Raw genomic sequence first — 26899 nt, 5'->3', positions numbered from 1 at the left:
GAGGCCGCGCAGCGGCCGCGCCACTGGCGCGCCAAAGGCAAGCCCGTCTGCGCCCATCCGCTCCTGGACCGCGCCCAGTGCCAGGACCCCTGGCGCTCGACGAGACAAGCCCTCCCGTCTGAGCTACGACGCCGCCACCCTCCACGCACTCAACATCAGCCGGACCCCCGCCTGCCACCGAGCCACCCCGAAACGCACCCACGGACCCTTCACCTGCCAAGCCTGCAAATTCACCTGCCTCCGGACCTGCACCGCACCCGCCAGACCAGGCACCAGCAACAACCACCTCAAGTGTATCCTGCTCAACACCCGCTCCATCCACAGGCATGCCGCCGAACTCTGGAACCTCCTCGACACAACAGCACCAGACATCGCCTTCCTCACAGAAACCTGGATGAACGCCTCTTCAGCCCCCGACATCGCCATAGCCATCCTGGAGGGCTACAAGATCACCCGGAGGGAACACGTCAACCAAACCGGAGGAGGCATCGCCATCGTCCACAGAAACACCATCCGCATCACGACCAACTCCGACGACACCCTCACCGCCGCCGAGCACCTTCACTTCCAGATACACACTGACCCCAAGACCATCCTCAGAGGAACTCTCATCTACAGACCCCCAGGATCACGCACACAATTCAGGGAAGCCATCGCAGACTTCATCAGTACGCTTGCCCTCACCTCCTCAGACTACATCCTCCTAGGGGACCTCAACTTCCACCTGGAGAACAACAATGACAACAACCTCACCACCGTGCTGGACAACCTCGCCAACCTCGGACTCAAGCAACTGGTGAACACCCCCACCCACTACGCCGGCCACACGCTTGACCCCGTCTTCGCCTCCAGCAACCACATCTCCTTCAGCCCCTCCACTGAACTACTTTGGACCGATCACAGCTGCGTCCACTTCAACTTCAGGAAAACCACGACCCACCACCACCCGCAACAGGCTCCCCGTAGATGCTGGAGCAAGATCACCACCGACCAGCTCACCACTTCCCTGAGCCAAAACCCTCCCACCAACACTACGGACTCTAATGAAGCAGCCCACAACCTCACCCAGTGGCTCACCAACTGCGCCGATGCCCTTGCACCACTGAAGAATCTTCCCAGCGGACTCGGAAGCAAGAAAGCCTCGTGGTTCACCAACGACCTCAAAGACTCCAAGAAATCCTGCCGTACCCTCGAGAAAGCCTGGCGCCATGACCAGTCAACAGAAAACATGACAGCCCTCAAGAACGCCATCCGCAAACACCACCAGCTGATCCGCACCACTAAAAGGACAGCATTCAGAGAATGACTAGACAACAGCACCCATAACAGCAAGGAACTCTTCAGCGTCATTAAAGAGCTCTCCAACCCCAGCGCCAGCAACAACGACATCACGCCCTCGCAAGACCTCTGCGACACACTCACCTGGTTCTTCCACCACAAGATCGCCGACATACACAACAGCTTCGGTGCCCAGACCATGCACCCAACCACCAAACCAACGCCCCCCACCACCACCCTCTGCACCTGGACCCCCGTCAGCACTGAAGACACCACCAGCGTGATGAACACCATCCACTCCGGCTCTCAAGCCGACCCCTGTCCTCATCACATCTTTAACAAAGCCGACTCCATCATCGCACCACAACTCCGGAACATCATTAACAACTCCTTCGCATCTGCCACTTTTCCGGAGAACTGTAAGCATGCGGAGATCAGCGCTCTCCTGAAGAAACCCACCGCGGACCCCACGGACCTCAAGAACTTCTGCCCCATCTCGCTCCTCCCTTTCCCCGCTAAATTCATTGAGAAGACCGTCAACAAACAGCTAACCGCTTTCCTCGAGACAAACGGCTCCCTGGACCCATCGAAGTCCGGATTCCGAGCAAACCACAGCACCGAGACCGCTGAAAGATCTTCCGGTGGATCCCCACAGAAACCATTAAGACGGTCACCCAGGCCCTCATCACCAGCCGACTGGACTACGGGAACGCCTTCTACGCTGGAACCACAGCCAAACTACAGAAAAGACTCCAGCGCATGCAGAACGCTTCTGCGCGACTCATCCTGGACATCCCCCGACACAGCCACATCTCTGCCCACCTGAGAGACCTGCACTGGCTCCCCGTCAGCAAAAGGATCACGTTCAGGCTCCTCACCCGCGCTCACAAGGCTCTCCACGACATGGGCCCCAAATACCTCAACAACCGCCTCACGTTCTACACACCCACCTGACAGCTCTGATCCACTAGCCTCGCCCTCGCCACCGTCCCACGGATTCGCAGAACCACCACCGGAGGAAGATCTTTCTCCTACCTGGCGGCCAAGACGTGGAACTCCCTCCCCACCCACCTACGACTGACCCAGGACCATCTCTGCTTCAGGAAGCAACTCAAGACCTGGCTATTCGAGCAGTAGCAGCACCCCCACACCACCTCCCAGCACCTTGAGACCCTTGCGGGTGAGTAGCACGCTCTATAAATGTGTTTGATTTTGATTATATGGCCAGAGGTACCAACAACTTTGGGCTTTATTTAGAGTTTATGAACCCAAAGAGTACGGGGCACAATGGAATTCCGGAACAGGAAAATGTTCCATACTCCCCTAAGCTGGGAAACCAGAAACAGGTTTCCTCGATAAGGGAGCCTCACCCACGCAATGTGGCATGCTTCACCATAGGCTTCCTCACCCCACATTGGTAAGATAGTCATTCCAGGGAAGATTCAACCTCCAAAGTTTGAGGGAGTTCTTAGCTAAAGTAATATTGCTGGATAGAGCAGGGATCCAGATATATAAAAATACCATAGGATAAACCTATGGGAATTCCCTTTATTGGTAGGTACCCTAAGTTTAATCGAGCAGCTGAAGCGGCATGACTAAGACGTTTGCCACCTGAAAAATAACCAGAAGGAATAACAGAAGAGCCGGATTTGGAATGCGCCCTACTTTTTGAAGTACAAACTCACCACATAACTGAATCTAGACTAACGTACAAGGTTTTACATGGTGAAGGAGAATTCCGGCTCCCGCTAGATACCAGCTCCACCATCTAAAGAAACATTTATTGTGACACACCCTGCGAGCCTGTTTGGGCTTTCTTAGGCTGTCATTTCCTTGTCCCAGTCCTGATGAAGACCCGCACTGACTTCGCAATAGTGCAGACCCTGGGTTCAAACATCGACAAACTAATCCTTGGACCAGTTGAAAGATTTTCAATTCAATTCAATTCAAAGTAGGCTTTATTCGATAGCAAGTATCATAAAAGCATTTCAGAATCATAAAAGAGTATAAAATTAACATTTCATATCAAAGTTAAAAAACATTAAAAGGGTTTAAAACCTTGCTATACAAGTCCACTCTAAAAAGGTGTGTTATTCAAATTAGCATTTCACCATTAAGTATAAATGTACAAATATTCTGTAACAATTGTCTCGCACATGACAAGTTAACGACAGTACTTAACAAAACATTCCTAGATGTGGATTTTCTCGCAGAGCCCTCGATTTAGATACTGTTTTTTGGACCTGCTTTCCTATTTTGTGCTTTTGTACGAATAATCCACACACATCCCAAGTACTTAGCAACGCCACATACGAACAGAGACCTGGGTGAATCTGTTCTCAGGATTTGTAGGGCCACAAGATGGCTTGTAGTTCCCAGTTGGGCACAAATGGGCTTAAGCCATTTTGCCCTAGCCTGTGTGTAAGCTGGGCAAGCACAAAATAGATGTGCAACCGTTTCATGCTCGGCCTCACAGCAGGGGCAGTTAGCTAAGAAGGATTTTATGGGATCTCGTTTTGCCAGAGTGGTATTTAGGATTAGGGACCCAAATCTGAACTGCATGTATAGTGCCCTATCTCTGGGTATTCTGATGAAGTCTAAATATGGTTCTTGGGAACCAACTTGCTTGTGCTGAAGGAATTCATCGGTTAATTTCCCAAGCCTAGAATTGGATAAAAGCTGGTGATTAACCCAATTCCAATAAATCTTCTTTAGCTCCATCTTGGTCAGCGGGTCCTGGTTCGCCCAGGATTCGGCTAGGCCCAAATTAAGCAACAGATCTTTCAAATCCCTTAGCCATTTAACCCTTTTGTTTGTGTCCAGGGTAATCAGCTCGGAAAGGCCAGCTGCATAATTAGATAGTTCTGGGGTGCGTCTTAATCTCGCCCAGTACAAAAGGGGGCGAAGTCTAGCCACCTCGCTGAACTGGCGTCTGCCCATATCAAGAAATGAAGGTTTTAGTGGTGTATTGATAGGGACAGATACCAGGTCTCTAAGGAATTTATTCTCGGATCTTTGAATCTCTTCAGTTTTTTCAAAGCCCCAGAGTTCGGCACCATACATTGCAGAACTCACCGCTTTTCCTTCATATACTACTAGGGCCGGGTCTACCAATCTAGACGGGGAGGAGCGATGATCTCTTGAGATAGCACCTGACACCCGTTCGTGATTCAATAACATCTTGTTCAAGTGTGGCCCCCAAAGCATTTTGTCAGAGAGCCTAATACCCAGGTATTCAAAGGAATGGACTCTCTCTAGAGGGGAGCCGTTAAGAGTAAGTTTATTTCTAAACAGTTTCCCAGGGTTAAAAGCCATAAACTTAGTCTTTGCGATGTTAATTGATAGACCCCTTAGTGTACAAAACAATTGGAAGCGGGTGAGAAGTTTCTGAAGACCCATCGGGGTTTTAGATATTAAAAGGGTATCATCAGCAAACAAGAGGGTTGCAATTTTTTCCCCCGCCATGGTTGGAGCGTCAGCTGGCACTTGGCTCAGGAAATTAACCACTCCATTCACATTAAGTGAAAAGAGGGTAGGAGCCATCACACAACCCTGGCGGACCCCACTGTTAACCGGTATCTTCTCAGTGTTTTGCCCTTGGTCCCCCCATCTGACTCGGGCATAAGTGTCCTCATGAAGGCGTATTAAGAGAGTTAATATGTAAGAGGGTATGCCCATTTCCTGTAGCACTAACCATAACTTTTCGCGCGGCACTAGATCAAAAGCCGTCTTGAGATCTATGAACGCGAGGTAGAGGCTTCCCTTACCAATGATTACTATTTTCCAATAGAGTAGAAGCAATCTAAAAACTTGATCCACTGTACTGGCGTCTTTCCTAAAGCCTGCTTGGCAGTTAGAAAGAATGGATTCATCCTCAATACAACTCTGGATCCTATTTAAGAAGGTTCTGCCTACCACTTTCTGCATAGAGTCTAATAAACTTATGGGCCTATAATTGGCAGGATCCTGGCAATCTCCCTTCTTTGTATATGGGTATTACCTCTGCTTCTTTCCAAGCGTTCGGAACTTCCGCCCCTTCCATTGTGTTGTTGATTAAGAGCAGAATATATTTGGCCCACTTATGAGGTTCCAATAGGAACAGATCACCCGGGATGCCATCTGGTCCTGCCGCCTTAGCAGGCATGATACAGTTATTAGCACTCACAATCTCATTCACTTGGAAGGGGTTGGGAGCTTCAAATTCATGAGGGGCCTGACAGCGTTGCTGATTGGTTTTAGACAGCCCCTCTGCTTCCTCCGAATATATTTGAGCAAAATGATCCCACCAAACCTCAGTTCCAATATGATTTGGAATAGGGATGTTGTCACTCCTTTCTTTCTTTTTAATTAAAGCCCAAAAGGAGGTGGAGTTTCTCTTACTGGATGCCTCTTTTAGGTCCTTCCAGTGGGCCTCCTCCCAATCGCGCCTAGCTTGTTTTAGGGATAGATTATACTCCTTCCTCGCTATTTTAACCATGGTAGAGCTTTTCCCCTTTACAGCTGCGATTAGGGTTTGCCCATTCTCCTTGCAGATCTCTGTGTACCATGGATTAGAGCTTTTTAATTGCTTCTTTCTATGGCCAGTACGGGGTCCTCCAAGGAACTGGGCACCAATCAGACCAACAGTTTCTTGGTGGAGTAGGGGAATCCTCTCTCGCCCCTGCGCTATGACTGAAGCTTCCTCCAATTCGCCTATCTTGGATACCAAGAATGAGGAGATATATGTTAACTTTAATTCTTCCCCTACCACCTTTGGCCAACTTAGGTGCCTACCACGGTTTGACAGGATTAGCTCCTTGGTAGGGAGGAGTGTAATCGCAGTGATGTTAGGTTTTATTTTGGAAGAAGCCCATAGATTCTTTATTTTTAACGTCTGAGGATTGTGGTCACTATCAATGGTATGTCCCACCTCCTTATCAATGATATCTGCCCATAGGCAAAAGTCCATCAAAATGTAGTCAATACAGGATGGACATGCAAGTTTGTTAAAAGTGTTTTCCCCCCGTGTATCAGATAGGGTTCTGCCATTTGCAGCTCTGAGACCATATTCCAGTGTTAAGGCATGTACTTGTATTATGATCTCAGACCATCGTTTTACTGGGGGCAAAGCTAATGGGGGCACTGCCCATTTGTGTCCTCCTCCATTGTCCCTATATGATCTTCATAACTTAATGGCTCAAATGTTCAATTAAAATCGCCGGCCACAACAATTTTAGCAGAAGTGGGGCACTTAGATAAGTATCTTCCAACTCACTCAAGATGAAGACTTGCCATTCACAGTCCCTCTTATATAAACATTAAAAAGTTCCAATGAGTCGCCACCCTTAGGACCCGTTAATGTTAACCACATGATGTCGTGGCTATCGACATCATGTGTAGAAACTGACCAACCCGATTCTAATCTAATCCAAGCTATTAAGCCTCCTGAAGGCCTACCTTTCCCAGTGGAGACTGCAGGGATATGGAACGTAGTGTAGCCAAAGTTATATAGCGCCAATACACTCCAAGTCTCCTGAAATAGACATACGTCATGAGTTCCCACAAACCCATTCCAAGAGGGTATAGACATATTTTTCTTTAGCCCAGCTACATTCCAGGATAGGATTTTTAGATGGATTTGGGCATTAGAAGTTAAAATGAGGGAATCATTGTGGTTGGCATTATTTGAAAGATTCTGCAGAGACTTATTTATTCAGTCCGCAGATCTACTTGAAATATTCGCATCTCTGGCCATTTTCCCCCTCCCCCAATCCCTTTGTATATATTACACACATCACTATACTACTGAGCACCACATGTCACCTTGTCACATGCTATATTTCACTATGTGTTTTTGACAGCCTTGCAAATGTAAATTGGGAATTTATGAATGATGCAATTTATAAAAGCTCTTAGAATTACCCCATATGGTTCTATGTTTGTGTTTATTATGATTAATTGGTCTTTCTATGAATTGGTCCAATTGTTTGAAGAAATACTTACCGACAGAACCAATTGTATTTTTTGTATTCGTTTATATATGGCCAGAGGTCCCAACAATGTTGGGCTTTATTTAGAGTTTATGAACCCAAAGAGTATGGGGCACAACAGAATTCCAGAACAGAAAAATGTTCCATACTCACTTCCCTAAGCTGGGAAACCAGAAAGAGCCTCACCCACGTAATGTGGCATGCTTCATCATAGGCTTCCTCACCCCACATTGGTAATATAGTCCTTCCAGGGCAGATTCAACCTCCAAAGTTTGAGGGAGTTCTTAGCTAAAGTAATATTGCTGGATAGAGCAGGGATCCAGATTCATAAAAATACCATAGGATAAACCTATGGGAATTCCCTTTATTGGTAGGTACCCTAAGTTTAGATAAAATGTTTAAAACAAGGATGATGTCTATAGGTAATATGACTAACACATCTAGTCTTCTGCCAAAATGTTCCTGCCCATAACAAAAGGCCTATAAAATGTTAAGGGTATTCATCTTACCAATTGAGTTAGAGGATCCGTATTCAACTAGTTAGTAATGATGCATGCAGGTATTACCTATACCAAGCAGAAATGATAGCCTAGGAGTAAATTCATATTGACAATATAAATCCTTTTCTGTGAAAATAATGCTTATTCAGCACGCATGTTTCTCGTCTCTAGCAGTGCATAAAAACACCCTACACACGTGAAATTGTTATTCTGTGGAAATAACATGAAGTCATGCATACATTCATGCATCCTGACTTACCCACTATGGGCTGGTGCTGACAACATTGTCAAGACTGGGGGGAGGGTACTTCCTATACTCACACAATTCAAACTTGATAAAGTTTCTATGTAGTCAACAGCAAGATAAAAATATATGAGGGGGTGCACAAGTTATTCACAACACACCTACTTGTTCTCAATGTTTTTCAAAGTAGTCCAGAAAAGACTAAAATGCATTATTAATAAATGACATATATCACTAAGGAATATGGATTTTGGCACCATTTGAAAGTTGAGGGCCTCAGAAATTCTGGGGCAGTACTTTAAAAAGGAGGGTGGTGTATAGCATGAGGCCTTGCCCTTCTACCAGTTTCTTACTATCTTAAGATCAGGAAACTTCAGCAGAATCCCTTCAATAGGCTAAGTAATAATTCACCATACGATTATTTGTATCCCTGCAAGTGTGTATCATAACAAGTCAAGGAAAGAACTATGCCATATAACTTAAAGGTGCTGGCTCAGCACCCTAGCATGTTGTGAGGGGAGGGGGACCTCAGGAGCAATAAATAGGGGCTTAGTGAACAAAACGCGGCATGCAGCACACACAGAGGACCTCTATGTAGGTCACTTGCTTCATTAAGCTCAGTGCCTGGCAGGAAACCTAGGCCAAATTCCCTCAGTCTCCCGAAAGCAGCAAGGAGACTGAGGACGGCATTGCTAAGAAAGTGATGGGTGCCGTATTGGAGCATGGTATTCGCAGACCGCATTGCCAGTTGGTGCTACTGGGATGATGTGGAGGCAGCTGATTGGATGCCCAAAGTGGGCATGTTGGGAATGTTAGGAAATTGAGTTACCTGAATACCTGTACTGTTAATTCTATTGATACAGTGCCCGCTGTCCACGGGGTTGCCCATGGGGTCTGGAATTGAAATGTATTTTAATTATTTTATTTTATTTTGGAAACAATAAAAACTGAGGCTCAAAAGAAGACCATAATATCTATGTGGATAATATTGGAATTCATTGTGACCATATTGATAATTTAAAAAAGTCAAACACCGAGGTCACAAAAGGAGCAGACTTCCTTGATTAAAAAAAATAAAAACATAAAAAATATATAATTTCATTATTCATGCCCATTTTGAAGCCCTTGTATGGTGGAAAAAGAGAGTATGACAACTAATGGCTAAATAGACATGAAAAATGGGGAGGCATGAATAATATAATCATTTCATTATTCAGGCCAGGTTGAAGCCCATTTAGGGTGGAAAAATAGAGTATGAATAATAATTTAGTCTTTGACACATGTGATACTCCATCAGAAATGTGGCGGCATAGTAGCCTATGGCATTTGAAATACAGCAAGCGATACATTTTGTATCCCCTCTGTCAAACTCGAAATAAAGCCCTTTTAAGTGGGACTCAAGTTCGTTTTTAACTAATATATTTTTACTGAAACCAAGTCAATAAGTCATTGAATGAAAAAACATTCCAGCATACATAATGTTAAAAGACATTTCAAATGACATGTAATTTAATAGGTTCGGTCATAATAAGAAAACACACTTGAACAATAAACACAACAAATCTACAGTTTCCGTGTGTCTCAATCAAGAATCGGTCCTCTCACACACATTCATTATCCAGGATGTATACCTTGAATGGACAGACATTTTTTAAATTAAGGTAAAAAGAAACTGTCAGAACAGGGAGTGCCAATAAATATATAATAAAAATAGGCTAAACATTAAAAAAGTGTTGGTGTAACCTACTGATATTACATTCTTTGGACTAAAGTGGAAACATTAGTATTCAGTTTACAAAGATCAAGAGATCAACCATTTAAAGCATTTATCTAATTGTATATATAAGGCCAATCTCTTTCTGGAATAACGCATGTTTTTCAAATGATTGTGATATTTTGACAATGTGTCAATTGTTTGTACAAACCATATCCAGGAGCATCAGGAGTGAAAGGAAAGATAATTCATCTTTTTCTATCTGCATAGTAATTTTTTTTATGCGAAAGATATCAAAACGAACAATGAGAACATATACTCTTTCTGACAGAGAATGGGCTTGTTTAGATATTTGATTTTGATTTCAAAATTTGTAAAGCGCGGCTATCACTCCTACTGAAGCATCCTAGTGCTACGCAGAAGAAGCCAGGGCTTCTTTTCTGTATGGGCAGCCAATGCAGTGTCTTAGGAGCTGAAGTAGCCGATGATTGACAAGGCATTTTTAGCACCAGACAGGCTGCTGCATTCTGTACAATCTGTAGCCTTTTTACTACTTGTTTGTTGGTTCCTGTGAGAAGGCTATTAAAGTAATCTAATCTGACAAGGATCAGTCCAATTGCCACTGTCTTCCTTTCAGAGCAGGGAATGTAATTGAAGAACTTTTGTAAGGGTTATTATGAGATTAAAACACATTTCTGCCACAGCAAGAGTCTGTAGCCGAAAATAGACAGAAGCATCATATTTTACTCCCAAATTCCTGGCGATTTCCACTGTGTTAGGTAGAGCAGGTGCATCTTCTGGCACCATTGGATTAGGTAAAAAGGGATTGTGTTTTCCTATCAATAATATCTTGGTTTTATCTGGGTTACATTTAAGATTGTTTAGTTTCATCCAGCGTTTGTCCTTTGTCATACATTGCTTAAAATGAAGCTCTGTTTTGGTGGTGTCTTTATCCAGGGCCAAGATCAATTGTGTGTCATCTGCGTATGAGGTTGTATCAATATTGAAGGTATATATTAATGAGATCAACTGAGCCATGTAGATATTAAATAGGAGCAGGCTGAGAGAAGAGACTTAAAGGACGCGCTGAGTCGGCCCTGGTTGAAATATCCGAGGCCATCAGAGAATGTCTGGACGCGGGTGGCAGAGCGGCTCTGATAATGTTAGACCTCTCTGCCACTTTCGGTACGGTACCCCATCCGCTTCTTCTTACTCGCTTGACAGTTATTGGCATTACTGGCTCTGCTCCAAAATGGCTCACCTCGTTTCTGAATAACCGGATGCAGCAGGTGTGGCTACCCCCCTATTCCTCTTCAGTTAAACTCCTTACGACCGGGGTGCCGCAGGGGTCTACTTTAAGCCCTCTGCTATTTAACATATAGTTGGCCCCCTTGATCTCTTTGGTGGAAGGGCTGGGTGCTAAAATAATTGCCTATGCCGACGATACGCAGCTGCATTTCACCTGGCCTGGCAAGGACCTGGACACTTCACGGGTCCAGACCTGCCTTTCCTCAGTCTTCAGCTGGCTTGCTCTTGCCCAATTAAAGTGCAATGAAGATAAGTCGGAAATTTTACTCTATGGTCAGTTCCCCCCCAACTTCAGGGAATCTTTGTGGCCGTCGGGCTTTCCTCCCCCTAATTCTGAGGGCAAACCTGCCAAGAATTTAGGGGTTTGGTTTGGGGAAAACTTAATATTCAATGAGCACATAAAAAAACTCACTGGTGGATGCTTTGGCACTCTTAAAGCGCTCCGGAGATTTTTCCCCTTACTTCCAAAGATGGCAGAGAAACAGTGGCTAGGGCTCTCATTCTTTCGCGAATCGACTACGCTAATGCCCTGTTCATTGGCATCCCGGCCTATTTAACCAATCGTCTTCAAATTATTCAGAACACAGCAGCCAGACTTCTGTTTAACATCTCACGGAAGTCCAGTGTCCGCCAACATCTGCGTGACCTGCATTGGCTTCCTGTAGCCCAGCAGATTCTGTTTAATTCCCTTACTTTTGTCCATAGAGCCATCAACGATCAGGGACTTGTGTATCTGAGGAAACGTTTTTCCCGGTATGTACCTAATCGTTCTTTAAGGTCAGCTTTCCAACATCTGCTGGTTGTTCCCCGCTTTAAACGCACGCGCCTTGGTGGACACTCGACTGCTTTTAAGGCGGCTATTGTTTGGAATTCTCTCCCTCCAGCGCTGCGTGCCACTCAGAACTTCAATCTGTTTAGGAAAGCACTTAAAACCCACCTCTTTAAAATTACAGTCTAAATTCCTCTTCTTTTCTGATGCCTCTTTGCCTTTTACGCGCCAGGATACACCTGAGTAATTGCGCGCGCTACAAAACTACCCATAAAATAACATAACTAATCGATTGAATTAAGGATGATTTTCCAGCAATGGAGGCACTTGTCTCACCCTCTTGTGTAAGACTTATAAACCTAATTAAAATAAATGTGCTCCCATGGTTTCTGTTGTTATTTTAGATGCTGTCCTGTTTTCTAAAGATTTATTTTTGTAGTCAGCTTCAAAAGCCCTCTTTCAAACCTTGTGTTTCCAGATGTAAATTAAGCACTAAGCTTGAGGAAGGCAGCTAATGGTTACCCCATTTTAACAACTATTTTGTTGTGGACTGCTTGCTAACTACAACAGATAATTGTACCTAAAATCAATATTCAGTGCCGCTCTGCAATCCTGGCAGAAATGATCAAAGAATTTATGATGGTGGAAGCTTTTTTCTAGGTTTTTGATAAGTTGATGAACTGTGTCCAGTTAGTGAGCACGGATGTGGGAAAAAGTAAAACTCTGTCCTACTTGAGGTTGTAAATGGAAACAAATAGACACAGCTGTTTTGTGTAGCTATCCTTCCCAATTCTACAGGAGAAATTTAGGGTAAGCACTGTTAAATACCTCCAGTTAAAGAAAATACCTCCAGTTGAGAAGCTATTTTTCGAGTTCTATCCTCAGGTTTGGACAGGAAGAAAAAACTCATACGTGATGTTTACCAATTAATTCTAATACAAAAGTGATTGTGTGCTATTTGATTTACCATTCACATTACACCCGAGTTCTTAACAAATTCTCTGGTAACATGCTGAGACCGACTTTTGGAGGTAAGTTCAATGGCAATGTCACAAGCAAGAGAATGACTGCGTCCAATTCCAAGTTCATTAGGGATGAAACTGATTGGTTTTGTGTATTGCTAGTCACCAAAAACCTTTCACTATTTTTCTGTTTAATTTCATGACTAAAAATTTAGGAGCCTTTCTTTATACTTTGCAGCTGAATTTAACAAATATGCATATGTGTTGATATATTTACACCTTTAAAAAAAGCTTATCATGCCCTTCATTCTCACCTTTATCTCTTGACATTTGCACATGTTGGAGAGGAGTTCTGCTGGGCTAAACATAATTTATTTAGGCAATGTACTTTGCTGCAGTATCAGTCAGCATATACTAACCGTATGGCCAGCTTTCTCAAGGAGTGTTTTGGTTTCCTGTACTGCTCGTCTCATACATGGAACCGGCATGTTATAGCCATCTGAGTCGTAGTATCCAATCCTAAGTGGCGCAGAACTTGAGTATACCTGGAGGGAATCAGGATACAAATGTATAGAGTGTGAACAAGCCAATGTATTATATTGAGAATTTAAAAAACAAAGTGAATTGTAAACAATTCATTCACATTCAGGTATAAACAGCCTCCAACAATGGTATATCTAATCAAGTATCTAATGAGATCTTTAAACATGTGAATTACATTTCTGTGTGGTCATATTCCATTACATTGCTGAAATAGTTTACATTTGTCATATTTTTAGAGGGTATGGAAACTGGTATTGGTGCAGTTCTGAACTCCAATACCCAGATTTTGAGTTGCGCAATACTTCTGGTGTTCAAGATCTGCACCCATAATTGCTGGTACTGTGAAATGACATTCCGCGGGTACCCTGCAATTACTAGTTTGTAAAATGATTTCCACTGAATCCACACTGCTCTTTTTGCTCACATAGCCGCCTGATAACACTATGGGGCCTATTAGGGTGGTGGGCGGACTTCAGTCCGCCCGCCATCCTCGCGGTGCTGGGACCGGCCACCAGACATGCAGCAGTCCCACACTGTTGATTAGGATGAGACTGCCACCCTGGTGGTCGCATTCCGCATATTTGATATTGTGGCTGGTGCTGCTTACAGCAGCACCCGCCACTTACAGCAGCACTCACAGCAATGCCAAATGAACATGTTGTGCATTCCCGTGCACAAGGTGGCAGGCACTGTGCGGTGCCTGCCAACTTTTGCATGGAACTGCAGGAGGGTACAATGGGTACCCCACAAGTGCACCCTCCTGCCCCCCCACACCCAGGGGTCCCACAACATGCCCCCAAAGCACATCCCTTCTAGCGTTTTCATGGCGCATCGGCGCCATGGAAAGGCCTTTACAACCAATCATCATAATATGGATGGTGGTGCCTTCTAGGCACCGCCACCATATTGTGCGCCAGCTACTCCTGGCCGGCAATTTGTAACGATTGCGAACCGTGGAAAAGCGGCGTGCGCACTTTGCATCCACTGCAATACCCTCACCATAATAATATGGCGGTGCTAAATCAGGTTCGGATGGTGGGCGGATCGCCCCCAATAGGCCGGCGGTGGCAATCCGCCCACCATTCTAATGATCCCCATAGTTGGTTCCTTTCCCCGTCTCTATCAAGACATGCAGAAGTGGTAGATGGAAATATTTCTACATTGCACAGAAAAAAGTCGAGGCTCACATGAATTTGGCAATATATTTGCATTCTACTAAAATAGAAGAACTCATAGTTGAACACCTTGCTTTGTTTTCTAACAACAGTCTTTATTGAAAGTGTATATGCAACTGTGTTTGTGTATGTTGATCTACAAAAATATTGTACTTGCAAAAGTCATCAGATTAAGTTTGTACTCTCAGAGGGCCTGATTCACAAAAGTAAACTTAGACCAAAAGTCTAAGTTTAGACCTGAAGTCTAAGTTTAGACCGAAGATCTAACTTTACTACTACTAAAGTTAGACTTTTGGTGTAAGTTAGACCTTTGGTCTCAATTTAGACCAAAAGTCTAACTTTAGTAGTAGTAAACTTAGACTTTAGGTCTAAACTTAGACTTTTGGTCTAAGTTTACCTAGTCTGTTCCCTAGCATCACACAAGACTGCATGCGGTCTTGTCTTCTGTGATGTCACAGATATCTGCAGCAGTTTGATAGAACCCGATATCTTAGATACTCTTTGCTTCATTCACTATAGAATCCTTTTACTTGGTACTGTTAGTTGCATTCAGGGCACAATCCTGGAAGAAGGGAAATTTCCCCCCACCAATAGCAATTAACTAGAAGTCAAATAACTGCCTCCATTGATTCTATGTTAATAGTGGCTCTCCTACTTGCGGTAAAGATGTTGGTGGTTAAGTCAACAGCGAGACCCTTTCAAATACCGATTAGTAATGGATTCCTAAGCCCATTTAATGACTCAGAAAACCTATCCCAAACCGTTCTGAATGGATCAGTGAAATATTATCGACGGTCACATTATCGACTTGCTAAAATATCGTTGATTAATTATCGACTACAAAAATATCGACTTTCTATACTTATTACAACAACTGCAAAAATATCGAGTAAAAAATATCGAGTATTTAGAATATCGAGTACTTAAATATCGCCTTAATAAATATCGACTACAAATATATCGTTGTTCATGAAATTACCCCTAACACTACAAAAATATCGACTACTAAAATATAGAGTGCTAAAATATCGTTTCAAAATAAATATCGAGTTCTTTTTTGTACCCTTTCATGTCTAAAATACCATATTAATAGTCTATAAAAGTCATTGTTCTATACAAAAAACATTTTACATATAATACCTGTTACTTTTATAACGTTCCTATTTATCTACATTTACTATACATTCTATTAAATGCGTTATATCATTTGAAAAATAATCTTTACATGTAAATAACATGTTAAATATTTTTTTCCACTTACACATCTATTTTATTTAACAACTAACCTGCTTAAATGCGGAAATCACCACATACCACCATTCTCACATCAACAAACACACCAATTAAATTAAAAAAAATTCAAACTAGCCTATACAATCATTTCTTTCATCCTGCAACCAATCAAATCAAAGCACACAAAATACACATACTATAAAAGGGATACATGCATTATACCATTTGCTGCTGCTAACTCTATAGAAAGAATATGCCAACACTCTGAAGATTTTTTTCCTGAACAAACATCTTTGAAGATCCAGTTTACTAGCTAATTATTCAAGTAAGTTACAATGCATTATTTAGAAATCTAAATTAGTAGTGTACTATTTTACTTATATCTCCTAACTCTTGCAATTATTTAATTTTTTTCTCCTCCTACTTTTCTGATAGAAACTACTACAAATAAATTCCTAATACATGCTCCTATTTCTTCACCTAGAAAATGAGATAGTAAGTATATATTAATGCTCGGTTATACACCAACTGCTGTTTTTAAGCACTATTTCACAAGATTCATACTTTATTTTAAACATTTTTTTGACAGATAATCAGCGAATTTCCTATTTCAACACTACAAATGTATTAAACTACACTAATTAAACATGTAAGTATATATGTTTTTGTTAGTAAACACCCAATATTAAAAATGCTATTTTCTAAACAACATATCTTGCATATTACATCTTCCCTACAGATCCAATAAAATCATCCAACATCAACTATACCAAAAGACAAGACTACCCTTGTAAAAAATGTAAGTATACTTCTAATTTGTCTTTTTACTTCCGAAAAAAACGAGAACTATATTCTTAACACCATGTTATGTATTTTATATTTCCTCTACAGATATTGTGAATACATCATACATCTATTCTACCTACAGCAAACAAAACTACTTATTTAGAAGTTAGTATACTTTTAAAGATTTCCACTTTCCCAACGGTTCCAAATAATTTTTATATTATTTAACATTTATTTATTCTATCTTCTCTACAGATCTGAACTTTACTACCTTGATGTACTCCACCAAATACTACAACTCAACTATTTAAACAAGTAAGTATATGTAATGTTCACATCAAATGTAGTACTAAGCAAAATTAAAAAGTGCTTTTTCCTTGGAAAAACGTTTGTTATTTGTAAACATTAACTTAGCATTTCTAAATTTTCATACCAACAGACAATAAAGATATACATACAAGACAATCCTTCAAAATACAGTTCTGCATTTGTGATTACTACTTCTAGTAACTGTAAGTATAAATACAACATTAATTAAGTTTGCACCACAAAGTGAAATATATGTTTTTTGATTTTGTTTCTTTCTACTCTTTCCTAGAACAAGTAAAACAAAATGACAGAAGGTGCAGAATTTGTGATGTCACAGAAAAATAAATTACTGTTATGTTATATGGGTTATGTTTATAATCAAGAAAGACAAAGTGGTAGAAAAGTTTTTTGGAAATGTACAAAATATTACTCAAACAAATGTTATGGAAGGGCTACGACTGAGGAAACTAATGTGTTATTTACCAGGGAACACAATCATCCCCCCAATGTCACAGAAATTGAAATAAGAGATGCTTTAGAAAGTATTAAAACTGCTAGCACACAAAGTGATAAACCAAAAACACAAATCCTTAAGGGGGAACTGTTAAAAGTCCCAGCACATGCTTCAGGTCAACTACCCTCTATTGAGTCCCTAAAACGCACAATTGCATACACTAAAAGACGCACTTCCACAACCCCACCCAACCCTACTACTTTTGAGGAAATTATAATTTCACCAGAAATGTCCCTCACGCACAATAAAGACAAATTTATCCTTTTTGATAATGAAAGCAGTACAAACAGAATCATAATATTTGCAACTGCAAGCAATTTAAGAAAAATCCAACAGTGTCCCCAATGGATGATGGATGGAACATTTAAACCATGCCCAAAACCTTTTTATCAACTATATTCCATCCACGGGTTAAACCATAACTATAACATCCCTTTCATTTACTGCTTGCTACCAAACAAACAGCAAAACACTTACACAGAAATATTAAATGTTCTCAAAAATGAAATGAATAATTATTTTCCAGAAAAAATAATTATTGATTTCGAATTAGCTATGATTAATAGCATTTTGAAAACATTTCCCCACACAGCAATCCAGGGTTGCTACTATCATTTCAATCAGAGCATATGGAGACATCTCCAGAAATCAACTTTAAGTATTTTGTACTCAACAGATAGCACCTTTGCCTATCAAATTAAAAAATTGATAGCACTGGCCTACGTTCCTGTTACCGATGTAGTGGAACACTATAATTTATTAATTGACAGCACATATTACAAGAGAAATGAAGATAAACTAACACCATTACTGGACTATTTCGAAGATACTTGGGTGGGAAGGTTGCACAGATCTGGACATCGACGCCAACCCAAATTCCAAATACCTTGGTGGAATGTCTATCTTAGTACTTTAAACCAAGAGGCTAAAACCAACAACAGTGTAGAAGGCTGGCATAATGCTTTCCAAGCTACCACAAGCAGAACCAGACCCACATTCCATAACCTACTAGATGCTTTGATAAAAGAACAAAGCTATCAAGAACTAAGAATGGAACAATCTGTGACCCAAATTGGTCCAAAACTAAGTAAACAAACTAAACAAATGTTCCGACTACTGCAAAGTCAAGTCACACTCTATCCTACAACTAGAGGATTAGAATACCTGTCATTAATAGCTAAAACCCTACTATAAAAATGTCTACAAAATATACTAATGTCTGCTTACAATAATGGTACATATAAAAATAATAAACATTTGTAAACAATTATAAGTAATACATATTTGTTTTACAAACTTATCATAATTTTGGACATTATTTCTGAACAAATATGCAATATTTATAATTACATCACACATACACATTACATAAAGATCGACATTTCCCACCCAATAAAAAAAGTATTTTAAATACTTAAACTTTTAGTAGATGGAAAAGACGTAATGAAGCAAAATACAATCCATACAATCCATTACAATGTAGGACAATTCCAATATGGGAAACCATCAAAAACCCGAAAAATATGTAAAAATAAAATAAACGCTCCAGAAAATCCCGAAAACAGTAGTGTGGACACTTTAGTATTTAAAGTGATATACACACAACTTTAAAAAAACAGTCACGCATATCAATGTATCAATCCAATACCAAACCCTCCAAAAACCCGAAAAAAGGTTAAAAAAATTAAAATCCGCTCCTGGCAAACACGAAAAATAGGAGATACACGTCAAAATATAACCATAATAAGTCATACATTAGTATCTCCGAAAAAAAACACGCTTCCTTCCATGTAGTTTTCATGCGAGGAACCGGAACCTGTAAAAAAACATAGATAACGAAACCCACCCACAAATAACCCATAACATATGTAAATACACTCACAATTAACATTAACCATGTAAAAAGACATTTCCCAACACTTAAAATAACACTAGAACTAAAACATACACGACGCATCTATAACGACGACATTACACCTAAACTCTTTATAAACAACTCATACATACACACAAAAACACTACACAGTTCGAATATACCCTCAAACATAACCCTTGACTTATAAATTGTATGTAAAATTAACCTTACCTCTCTCCACACGAAGCAACTCCCAACCGCGAGCTTCTCCAGTCCTGAATGGAGCGCAATAACCTTACGCGGTAAAAAAGTAGTCCCCTTAACCCAATTTTGAAAAGGTATCATAGAAAACACAATGTTATAGTATAAAAATATAATACATACACATTGTTATTGTAACAAATTAATACACTAGACTCATAATAATTTAAAGTGTTGAAAAAATATGCATTTCTTTAATATTAATTAATATATAGTAATTAATATATATTAATAATATTTAAAAAAAAATATGTAACACTTGAAATAATATATGTAAATATTTTCCTATTGTGTATATTTATAGGAATAACTTTGTGTTTGTTTAGAACTAAACATTATTATTTTTTATGTAAATAATTAATAATAATAAATAATATAACTTATTTATTGTTATTAATAAAAAAATATAACCATTTACTATATAAATAATGCCCTTAAATAATGTGTATTTTTTTCTCTGAATGTATGTATTTCTGAAAAGAAAAGATAAATGTTTAAGTTTATTAATTAATAATAATAATAATAAATATATTTGTTATTATTTTTATTAATTATTACAAAATGTTTTTTAATAATTTCTAAGTATTATAAAAGTATATAATTGCATAAATAATCTTTTACCAATACCAGATATTATTATGAAACATATTATTCCTATTTACAGTTATAAAGTTAACAACATAATATATTCATATGTTTAATTTAAAAACAACATTGTCAGAAATATGTGCCAAAAATTGTCATAATTATTATTTCCATAGTTTGAGCAAATATAATAATGGTCAGGTTACTTTATAAAAAATTAAATTTAAAAAGTAAATATTTAATAATATTAATATATAATATTAACATTATTAAATATAAATGTAAGAAACAGAAAAGTAACTGTCATGTTATGTATTTAAATATAAATACTTGTTACTCAAAGTTGATGATAATAAATATTGTTATTTATAGAAAAATGTTGTTAAATAATTTTGTGTGACAAGTTACAACATGTACATAAATGATAATGTGTTATTCAGCAAATACTACATTTCCAAAAAATGTCATGTATTTTTTATTGTGATTGTATTGTAGTATACATTAAAAAAATAAAAATTTGTAATAAAGTTTTGTGAAAACATCCATTTTGCATACATTTTTTATATAATAACACGCTAATGTACAATTATATGCAAATGTTTTGGACACTGACCAATTAATAATTGCTATTCCTACTCCTGTCAAGCTATTATCAGAGAAGTTGCAGGACACTGACCAATTATTATTTACTATTCCTACTCAAGTGAAACTAATATCTGGAAAGGTGCTGGACACTGACCATGTATAAATTAGAATAGCTAATTTAGTATAATGTTATTGTATAAAATATTGTCAAATAATCATATATATTATAATAATATTATGTACATATATTTAGAGTATATTTTTAGCTGAGTAGTACCAAAAAAAATTTTTAGCCTAAAAATTAGCAACTTTTAGTCACTAAAATGTTTTGAATATATTTAAATATTTTTATTATTTTGTAGCACACTTTATATACACAAAACTGACCCTGAACCCTAAAAATATTCCTTTATCCAAGAACTTAAAATTGACCCTGAACTATAAAAAATACCCCTTTATCCAAAAACCCATAACTGACCCTGAACCCTAAAAATACCCCTTTAGCCAAAAACTTAAAACTGACCCTGAACCCAAAAAATAACCCTTTACCCAAGAACTGAAAACTGACCCTGAACCCTACAAAATACCCCTTTATCCAAAAACCCAAAACTGACCCTGAACCCTAAACATACCCCTTTATCCAAAAACTGAAAACTGACCCTGAATCCAAATAATACCCCTTTACCCAAGAACTGAAAACTGACCCTGAACCCAAATAATACACCTTTGCCCAAGAACAGAAAACTGACCCTGAACCCTAAAAAACTCCTTAACCCAAGAACAGAAAACTGACCCTGAACATTAAAAAAAACCTTTACCCAAAAACTGAAAACTGACTCTGAACCCTATAAATACCCCTTTACCCAAAAACACAAAACTGACCCTGACCTCTACAAATACCCCTTTATCCAAAAACTGAAAACTGACCCTGAACCCAAATAATACACCTTTGCCCAAGAACTGAAAACTGACCCTGAACCCAAAAAAACTCCTTAACCCAAGAACTGAAAACTGACCCTGAACCCAAATAATACACCTTTGGCCAAGAACAGAAAACTGACCCTGAGCCCAAAAAAAACTCCTTAACCCAAGAACTGAAAACTGACCCTGAACCTTTTAAAAAACCCTTTACCCTAAAACTGAAAACTGACCCAGAACCCTATAAATACCCCTTTACCCAAAAACACAAAACTGACCCAGAACCCTACTAATACTCCTTGACCCAAAAATATTGATTATTATTTAATTATCAATTAATTATTAATGAACATTAACAAAGAAGTGAATATATGACCACATTAGCTGTAATTAATTTAATGTAATAATTATTATATATTTTCAAAATTAATTAATTAACAATAACAAAATAAATAAAGAAAAATGTCTCTAAATAATATAATAAACAAAAATATATTACATAATTAACAATTATTTTCTATAAAAAAATATGTAAGAAATATATTAAATAATTAATGTAATAATATTAATTATAGATTTAATTAACTAATTAATCATAATTATTTACCACATAATTAATAATTATAAATCTTTATATACATATATTATTTAAATAATTATTTTAAATTACTCCCCACCCTTATCCCCTATTAACCCAACATCCCGCTCCTAAACACTAATTAAAATTTATAACAATACCTAAAATATTTATATAGTAGCACAATACCTGTAAATAATAAAATTAAATAATTATTATTATTTGTTCCAAATAAATTACGTCACAATAACAAAATATACTATATATAAAAAGTTACTCTAAAAAATGTAATTTAGTTATTTTTTTTAATTAATTGTCAATTAATTTAACGTAATTTTTAAACACATTATATTAATTAATTAACTAAATTATATTTATTAGTTAATTAATTAACTAATTAATATTAATTAGTTACCAAATAATTAATAATTTAAAATATGTAGAATAATTATAATAATTAATTAAGTAATAAATATAAATTAGTAAATTAATTAATTAATTAATAATAATTATTTACCAAATAATTAATAATTTAAAATATGTACAATAATTATAATAATTAATGAACTAATTAATATAAATTAGTAAATGTATTAATTAATTAATAATAATTATTTACCAAATAATTAATAATTTAAAATATGTACAATAATTATAATAATTAATTAATTAATTAATATTAATTATTACATTTATTAAGTAATTAATCAAAATTATTTACCAATTAATTAATATTAACAAAAATTACAAACATATAGTAATTAATTATTTATTTTAAATTACTCCCCACCCTTATCCCCTATTAACCCAACATCCCGCTCCTAAACATTAACTACTTTTTATATTAATTAGTTAATTAATTAACTAATTAATAATAATTAGTTACCAAATAATTAATAATTTAAAATATGTGCAATAATTATAATAATTAATTAACTAATTCATATACATTACTCAATTTATTAATTAATTAATAATAATTATTTACCTAATAATTAATAATGTAAAATATGTACAATAATTATAATAATTAATTAACTAATTAATATTAATTAGTTAATTTATTAAGTAATTAATAATAATTATTTACCAATTAATTAATGTAAAAAAAAATTACAAACATATAGTAATTAATTATTTATTTTAAATTACTCCCCACCCTTATCCCCTATTAACCCAACATCCCGCTCCTAAACATTAACTACTATTTATATTACTATTACTAAAAAATTTACATTTAGTACCTTTTTTCTACATATTATCGATATTTTATACTTTGACTATATATCGATATTTTGTCTTGTCGATGTTTTTGAGTCGATATTTTTGGACTCGATATTTTTTTAACATTATTTCATTCGATATTTTTCCCAACGATATTTTTGTTTTCGATATTTTATTATAATCGATATTTTTTACTCGATATTTTAACCATTCGATATTGTGGAGTCGATATTATGTCTAGTTACCGTTCTGAATCGCTAAGGGTTTTAGCGTTTACAAACCCTCTGATTTACTGAAATTGCGAATGCTAAAACCCTTAGTACGTGAGGCTTTTAGTGACCAATCTTGCAATGGACTGCTTATGAATGATTTTAAATTTTGTGCACCCGAATACTGACAAATAATTAATCTTCTACTCTACATGATTTAAGTTTTGGTAGCTTTGGGGGAAGGAAGATAGCTTGAGGACTAAGACAGGGCAAAAGCAGTAGTTCTGAGCTTTCTTGTGATCAAAGGGCATATCTCTGTGCCCCAAATGTTAGTCTCCTTACTTAAATTTTAGTTCAGTGCCTTCAATCCAAGTGTTGTGGGACTCAACCAGACTCTACAGACCTAACCACCACATTGACTGTCTCCAAGCTGGTATGCAGAGCCTATTAAGTTGTCTCTTTCCAATCTTTCATAAGTTGATAAAGTGGAATCCTATGGCCTTATGGGTTGGCAAGGGATAGACATAACTATCCATTTCCATATGGCCTTGGAAAAAACATGACATTAAGAAAAAAGCATTACATGGTATATAGGTCAAACTGTCCTTAGGTACATAGTTTGCATCATTGGTAATTCAATGTCAATTATCTCCAACAAAGAATAGTGGGGCATATAACTACCTCACCTTCTGTAAAAATATCACTCAGATCCTCGACTCATTGGTGCCTCAAAAATCCTTTCAGAGTAAAGGAAGGCCATCTGCCCCCTGGTTTGGGGAAGAATTAAAACACTGAAGCTTGATTGTAATCGGGCTGAGAGAACCTGGAGGCAGAAATATTTAATCGAGGATAAAAAGGCCTGGAGAGCAAAAATATTGAACTACAGGAAGGTCATAAAAAGAACGAAGGCTGACTTTTTCGCCTCTGCGATTCTTAGAGCCTCAAACAGCTCCCGCTGTATTTTTAAAATTCTTAATACTCTGACAAACCCAGAGTGCTGTGCCAATGATATCTTGCTATCTCAGAGGCTCTGTGATAATCTTGCCAGTTTTTTCTGTAAAAAAGTTGCCTCTATTATTGAGGAGTTGGGGAAGACATCAGAGCCTCTGAAGGCAACAATTGAACAGCCGGCCCCTATTGAGGACAGGAGTGGGCCGTCGGAGAATGACAGCTCAAAGGAGCCTGTCTGGGAGGCTCTTTCGGAGTTTCCCCCTCTCCAGATCGAGGACTTTTGCAGGTTAGCGGAGAGTATTGTGTCAGGCTCCCCCCTTGACCCACTACCTTGTAAAAACTGGAAGGAATTCGGGGTGGAGCTTTTCCCACTGCTGTGTAAGATCTGTAACCAGTCTCTTGTAGAAGGGGCGGTTCCCAGTCAGTGGAAGCAGGCACTTGTAACAACTCTGCTAAAAAAAAGCTTCCCTGGATCCTGAATGTCTGAAAAACTTTAGACCTATATCCCTCCTCCCCTTCCCAGCCAAGGTAGTTGAACGGGTAGTGAGTGGCACACTGTCCGCACACTTGGAACGGGCCAAACATCTGGAGGAGGAGCAGTTCGGCTTCAGACCAGCCCATGGAACGGAGACAGCTTTGGTGACCGTTATGGATGAGCTTCGGAGGCGGGCAGACAGGGGTCAGGCAGCAGTGCTGATTCTGCTTGACCTGTCTGCCGTCTTCGACACGGTCAACCATAACATCTTGTTGAGGAGGCTGAGTGAGATGGGAGTCACGGGGGTGGCCCTGAGATGGTTTCACTCCTTTCTCTCAGGGAGACAGCAAGCAGTACCCCTTCCTCCCTACCAATCTGCCTTTACTCCTGTCCCTCATGGGGTTCCTCAGGGCTCGGCCATCAGCCCTATTCTCTTTAATGTCTATTTGAGACCCCTGCTGAAGATCATCAAGCGTTATAACATCAAAGTCATCAATTACGCTGATGACACCCAACTCATTCTCTCCCTGGAGGGAGAGCAGTCCATCTCAGCAGAAGGGTTTCACAGATGTTTAGGAGATATGACACAATGGCTGAAGGAGAATTCTTTACAATTTAACATTGCTAAGACTGAACTGATGCATTTTAAAATGCATAAGAACAGGGAAGGGCCGCCCACGAATTTGTGGCCACCAGAGTTCCCCAACCCCGGCTTGCCGGTAAAAACAGTTCGCAACCTAGGGGTCACATTTGATTGTGACCTCTCCCTGGAGGTGCATGTGGGGAAAGTGGTGAGCTGTTGTTTGGGGATTATGCGCTCCTTGAGGAAGATCTTTCCCCTCTTACCACCTCAAGCCCGTGCCCTAATTGCACGTAGTACCATACTTAGTCGGGTAGATTATTGTAATGCTCTACTCCTTGGGTCCCCCAAATTCCTGTTAGATAGGCTTCAGCGGGTTCAATGTGCTGCGGCTAAGTTGGTACTAGGCTGGTCAAGGCGGACCTCTGCCTCTGGAGCACTTACGGAGCTGCATTGGTTGCCAGTGGCACAGAGAATTAAATTTAAATCTCTGTGTCTAGTATTTAAAGCCCTGCACAGAAAAGGTCTAACCTCCTTTCAGCTAATGTTTGAGTGGTACGTTCGGGGCAGAGAGCTTCGCTCTTCGAAAGGAATGTCAGTAAAAGTACCACGCTTCAACAAAGTCAGGGCAGGGGGCAGAACATTTGGGGTGGCCGCAGCCAGGCTGTGGAACACTCTACCGCTTGTACTGCGGCAACATAGGGAGCTGCTTGCGTTCAGAAAGAACCTTAAAACCTGGCTATTCCCTATGAACTAGGCCTGCGCTTTGATCCCCTCCTGTGCTGATATGGTCTCAGAGTTACCAGCGCCAAGATGCCTGTCAGGTGGTAGTGCGCTTAAGAAATTGTATAAATAATAAATAAATAAATAAAATAATATTATCAAGGACCGGTGTTAAAATTATCGCCGTTTTTTTGGCAGGAAACTGCCGTTAAAACGGCGATAATGAGCTTGATAATACGCCCTTGTTAATTCCCATAGAAGCCCATGTTAACATCAGAACATGGGCTTCTATGGGAATTAACAAGGGCGTATTATCAAGCCCATTATCGCCGTTTTATTGGCAGTTTCCTGCCGATAAAACAGCGATAATTTTAACACCGATCCTTTATAATATGCCCCATGGTTTCTTCCATTGCAGTGGCTTAGTGTCAAGAAGATCCTCTTTTAATGTAAATAAGAGATATAACTCCATTTTCATGGAAAGAATCTTAATAAAGATATATAACTTGGTCTTTTCTAACTGGATAAGAAACTCCAGATCCTCTTTGAACATGGAGTTGGTATAAGAAGGGTGCTCTTCAGACAAAGAATCATATTGGAAAGAAAAATTAATTTAAAAATAAGGTGTCCAGCCCATATGTAAGTGTAGACC

At 38.9% G+C, this 26899-nt stretch overlaps 1 protein-coding gene across 1 annotated transcript in view; it reads right to left on the bottom strand.

Annotated features, from left to right (window-relative positions):
* Window positions 1-26899, bottom strand: part of LOC144800466 (vitamin D3 hydroxylase-associated protein-like) — a 504232-nt gene that overhangs the window by 201206 nt on the left and 276127 nt on the right. The window contains exon 8 of the mRNA XM_078671682.1: window positions 13164-13289. Within this exon, the coding sequence (XP_078527808.1) occupies window positions 13164-13289 (126 nt within the window). The remainder of the gene's footprint in view (window positions 1-13163; window positions 13290-26899) is intronic.

The sequence above is a fragment of the Lissotriton helveticus genome, chromosome 1_2 (genome assembly GCF_964261635.1).
Source record: "Lissotriton helveticus chromosome 1_2, aLisHel1.1, whole genome shotgun sequence".
In the NCBI taxonomy this organism is placed as follows: Eukaryota; Metazoa; Chordata; class Amphibia; order Caudata; family Salamandridae; genus Lissotriton; species Lissotriton helveticus.
Note: the sequence above shows the minus strand (reverse complement) of the source record. Positions and strands in the feature narration are given on the sequence as shown.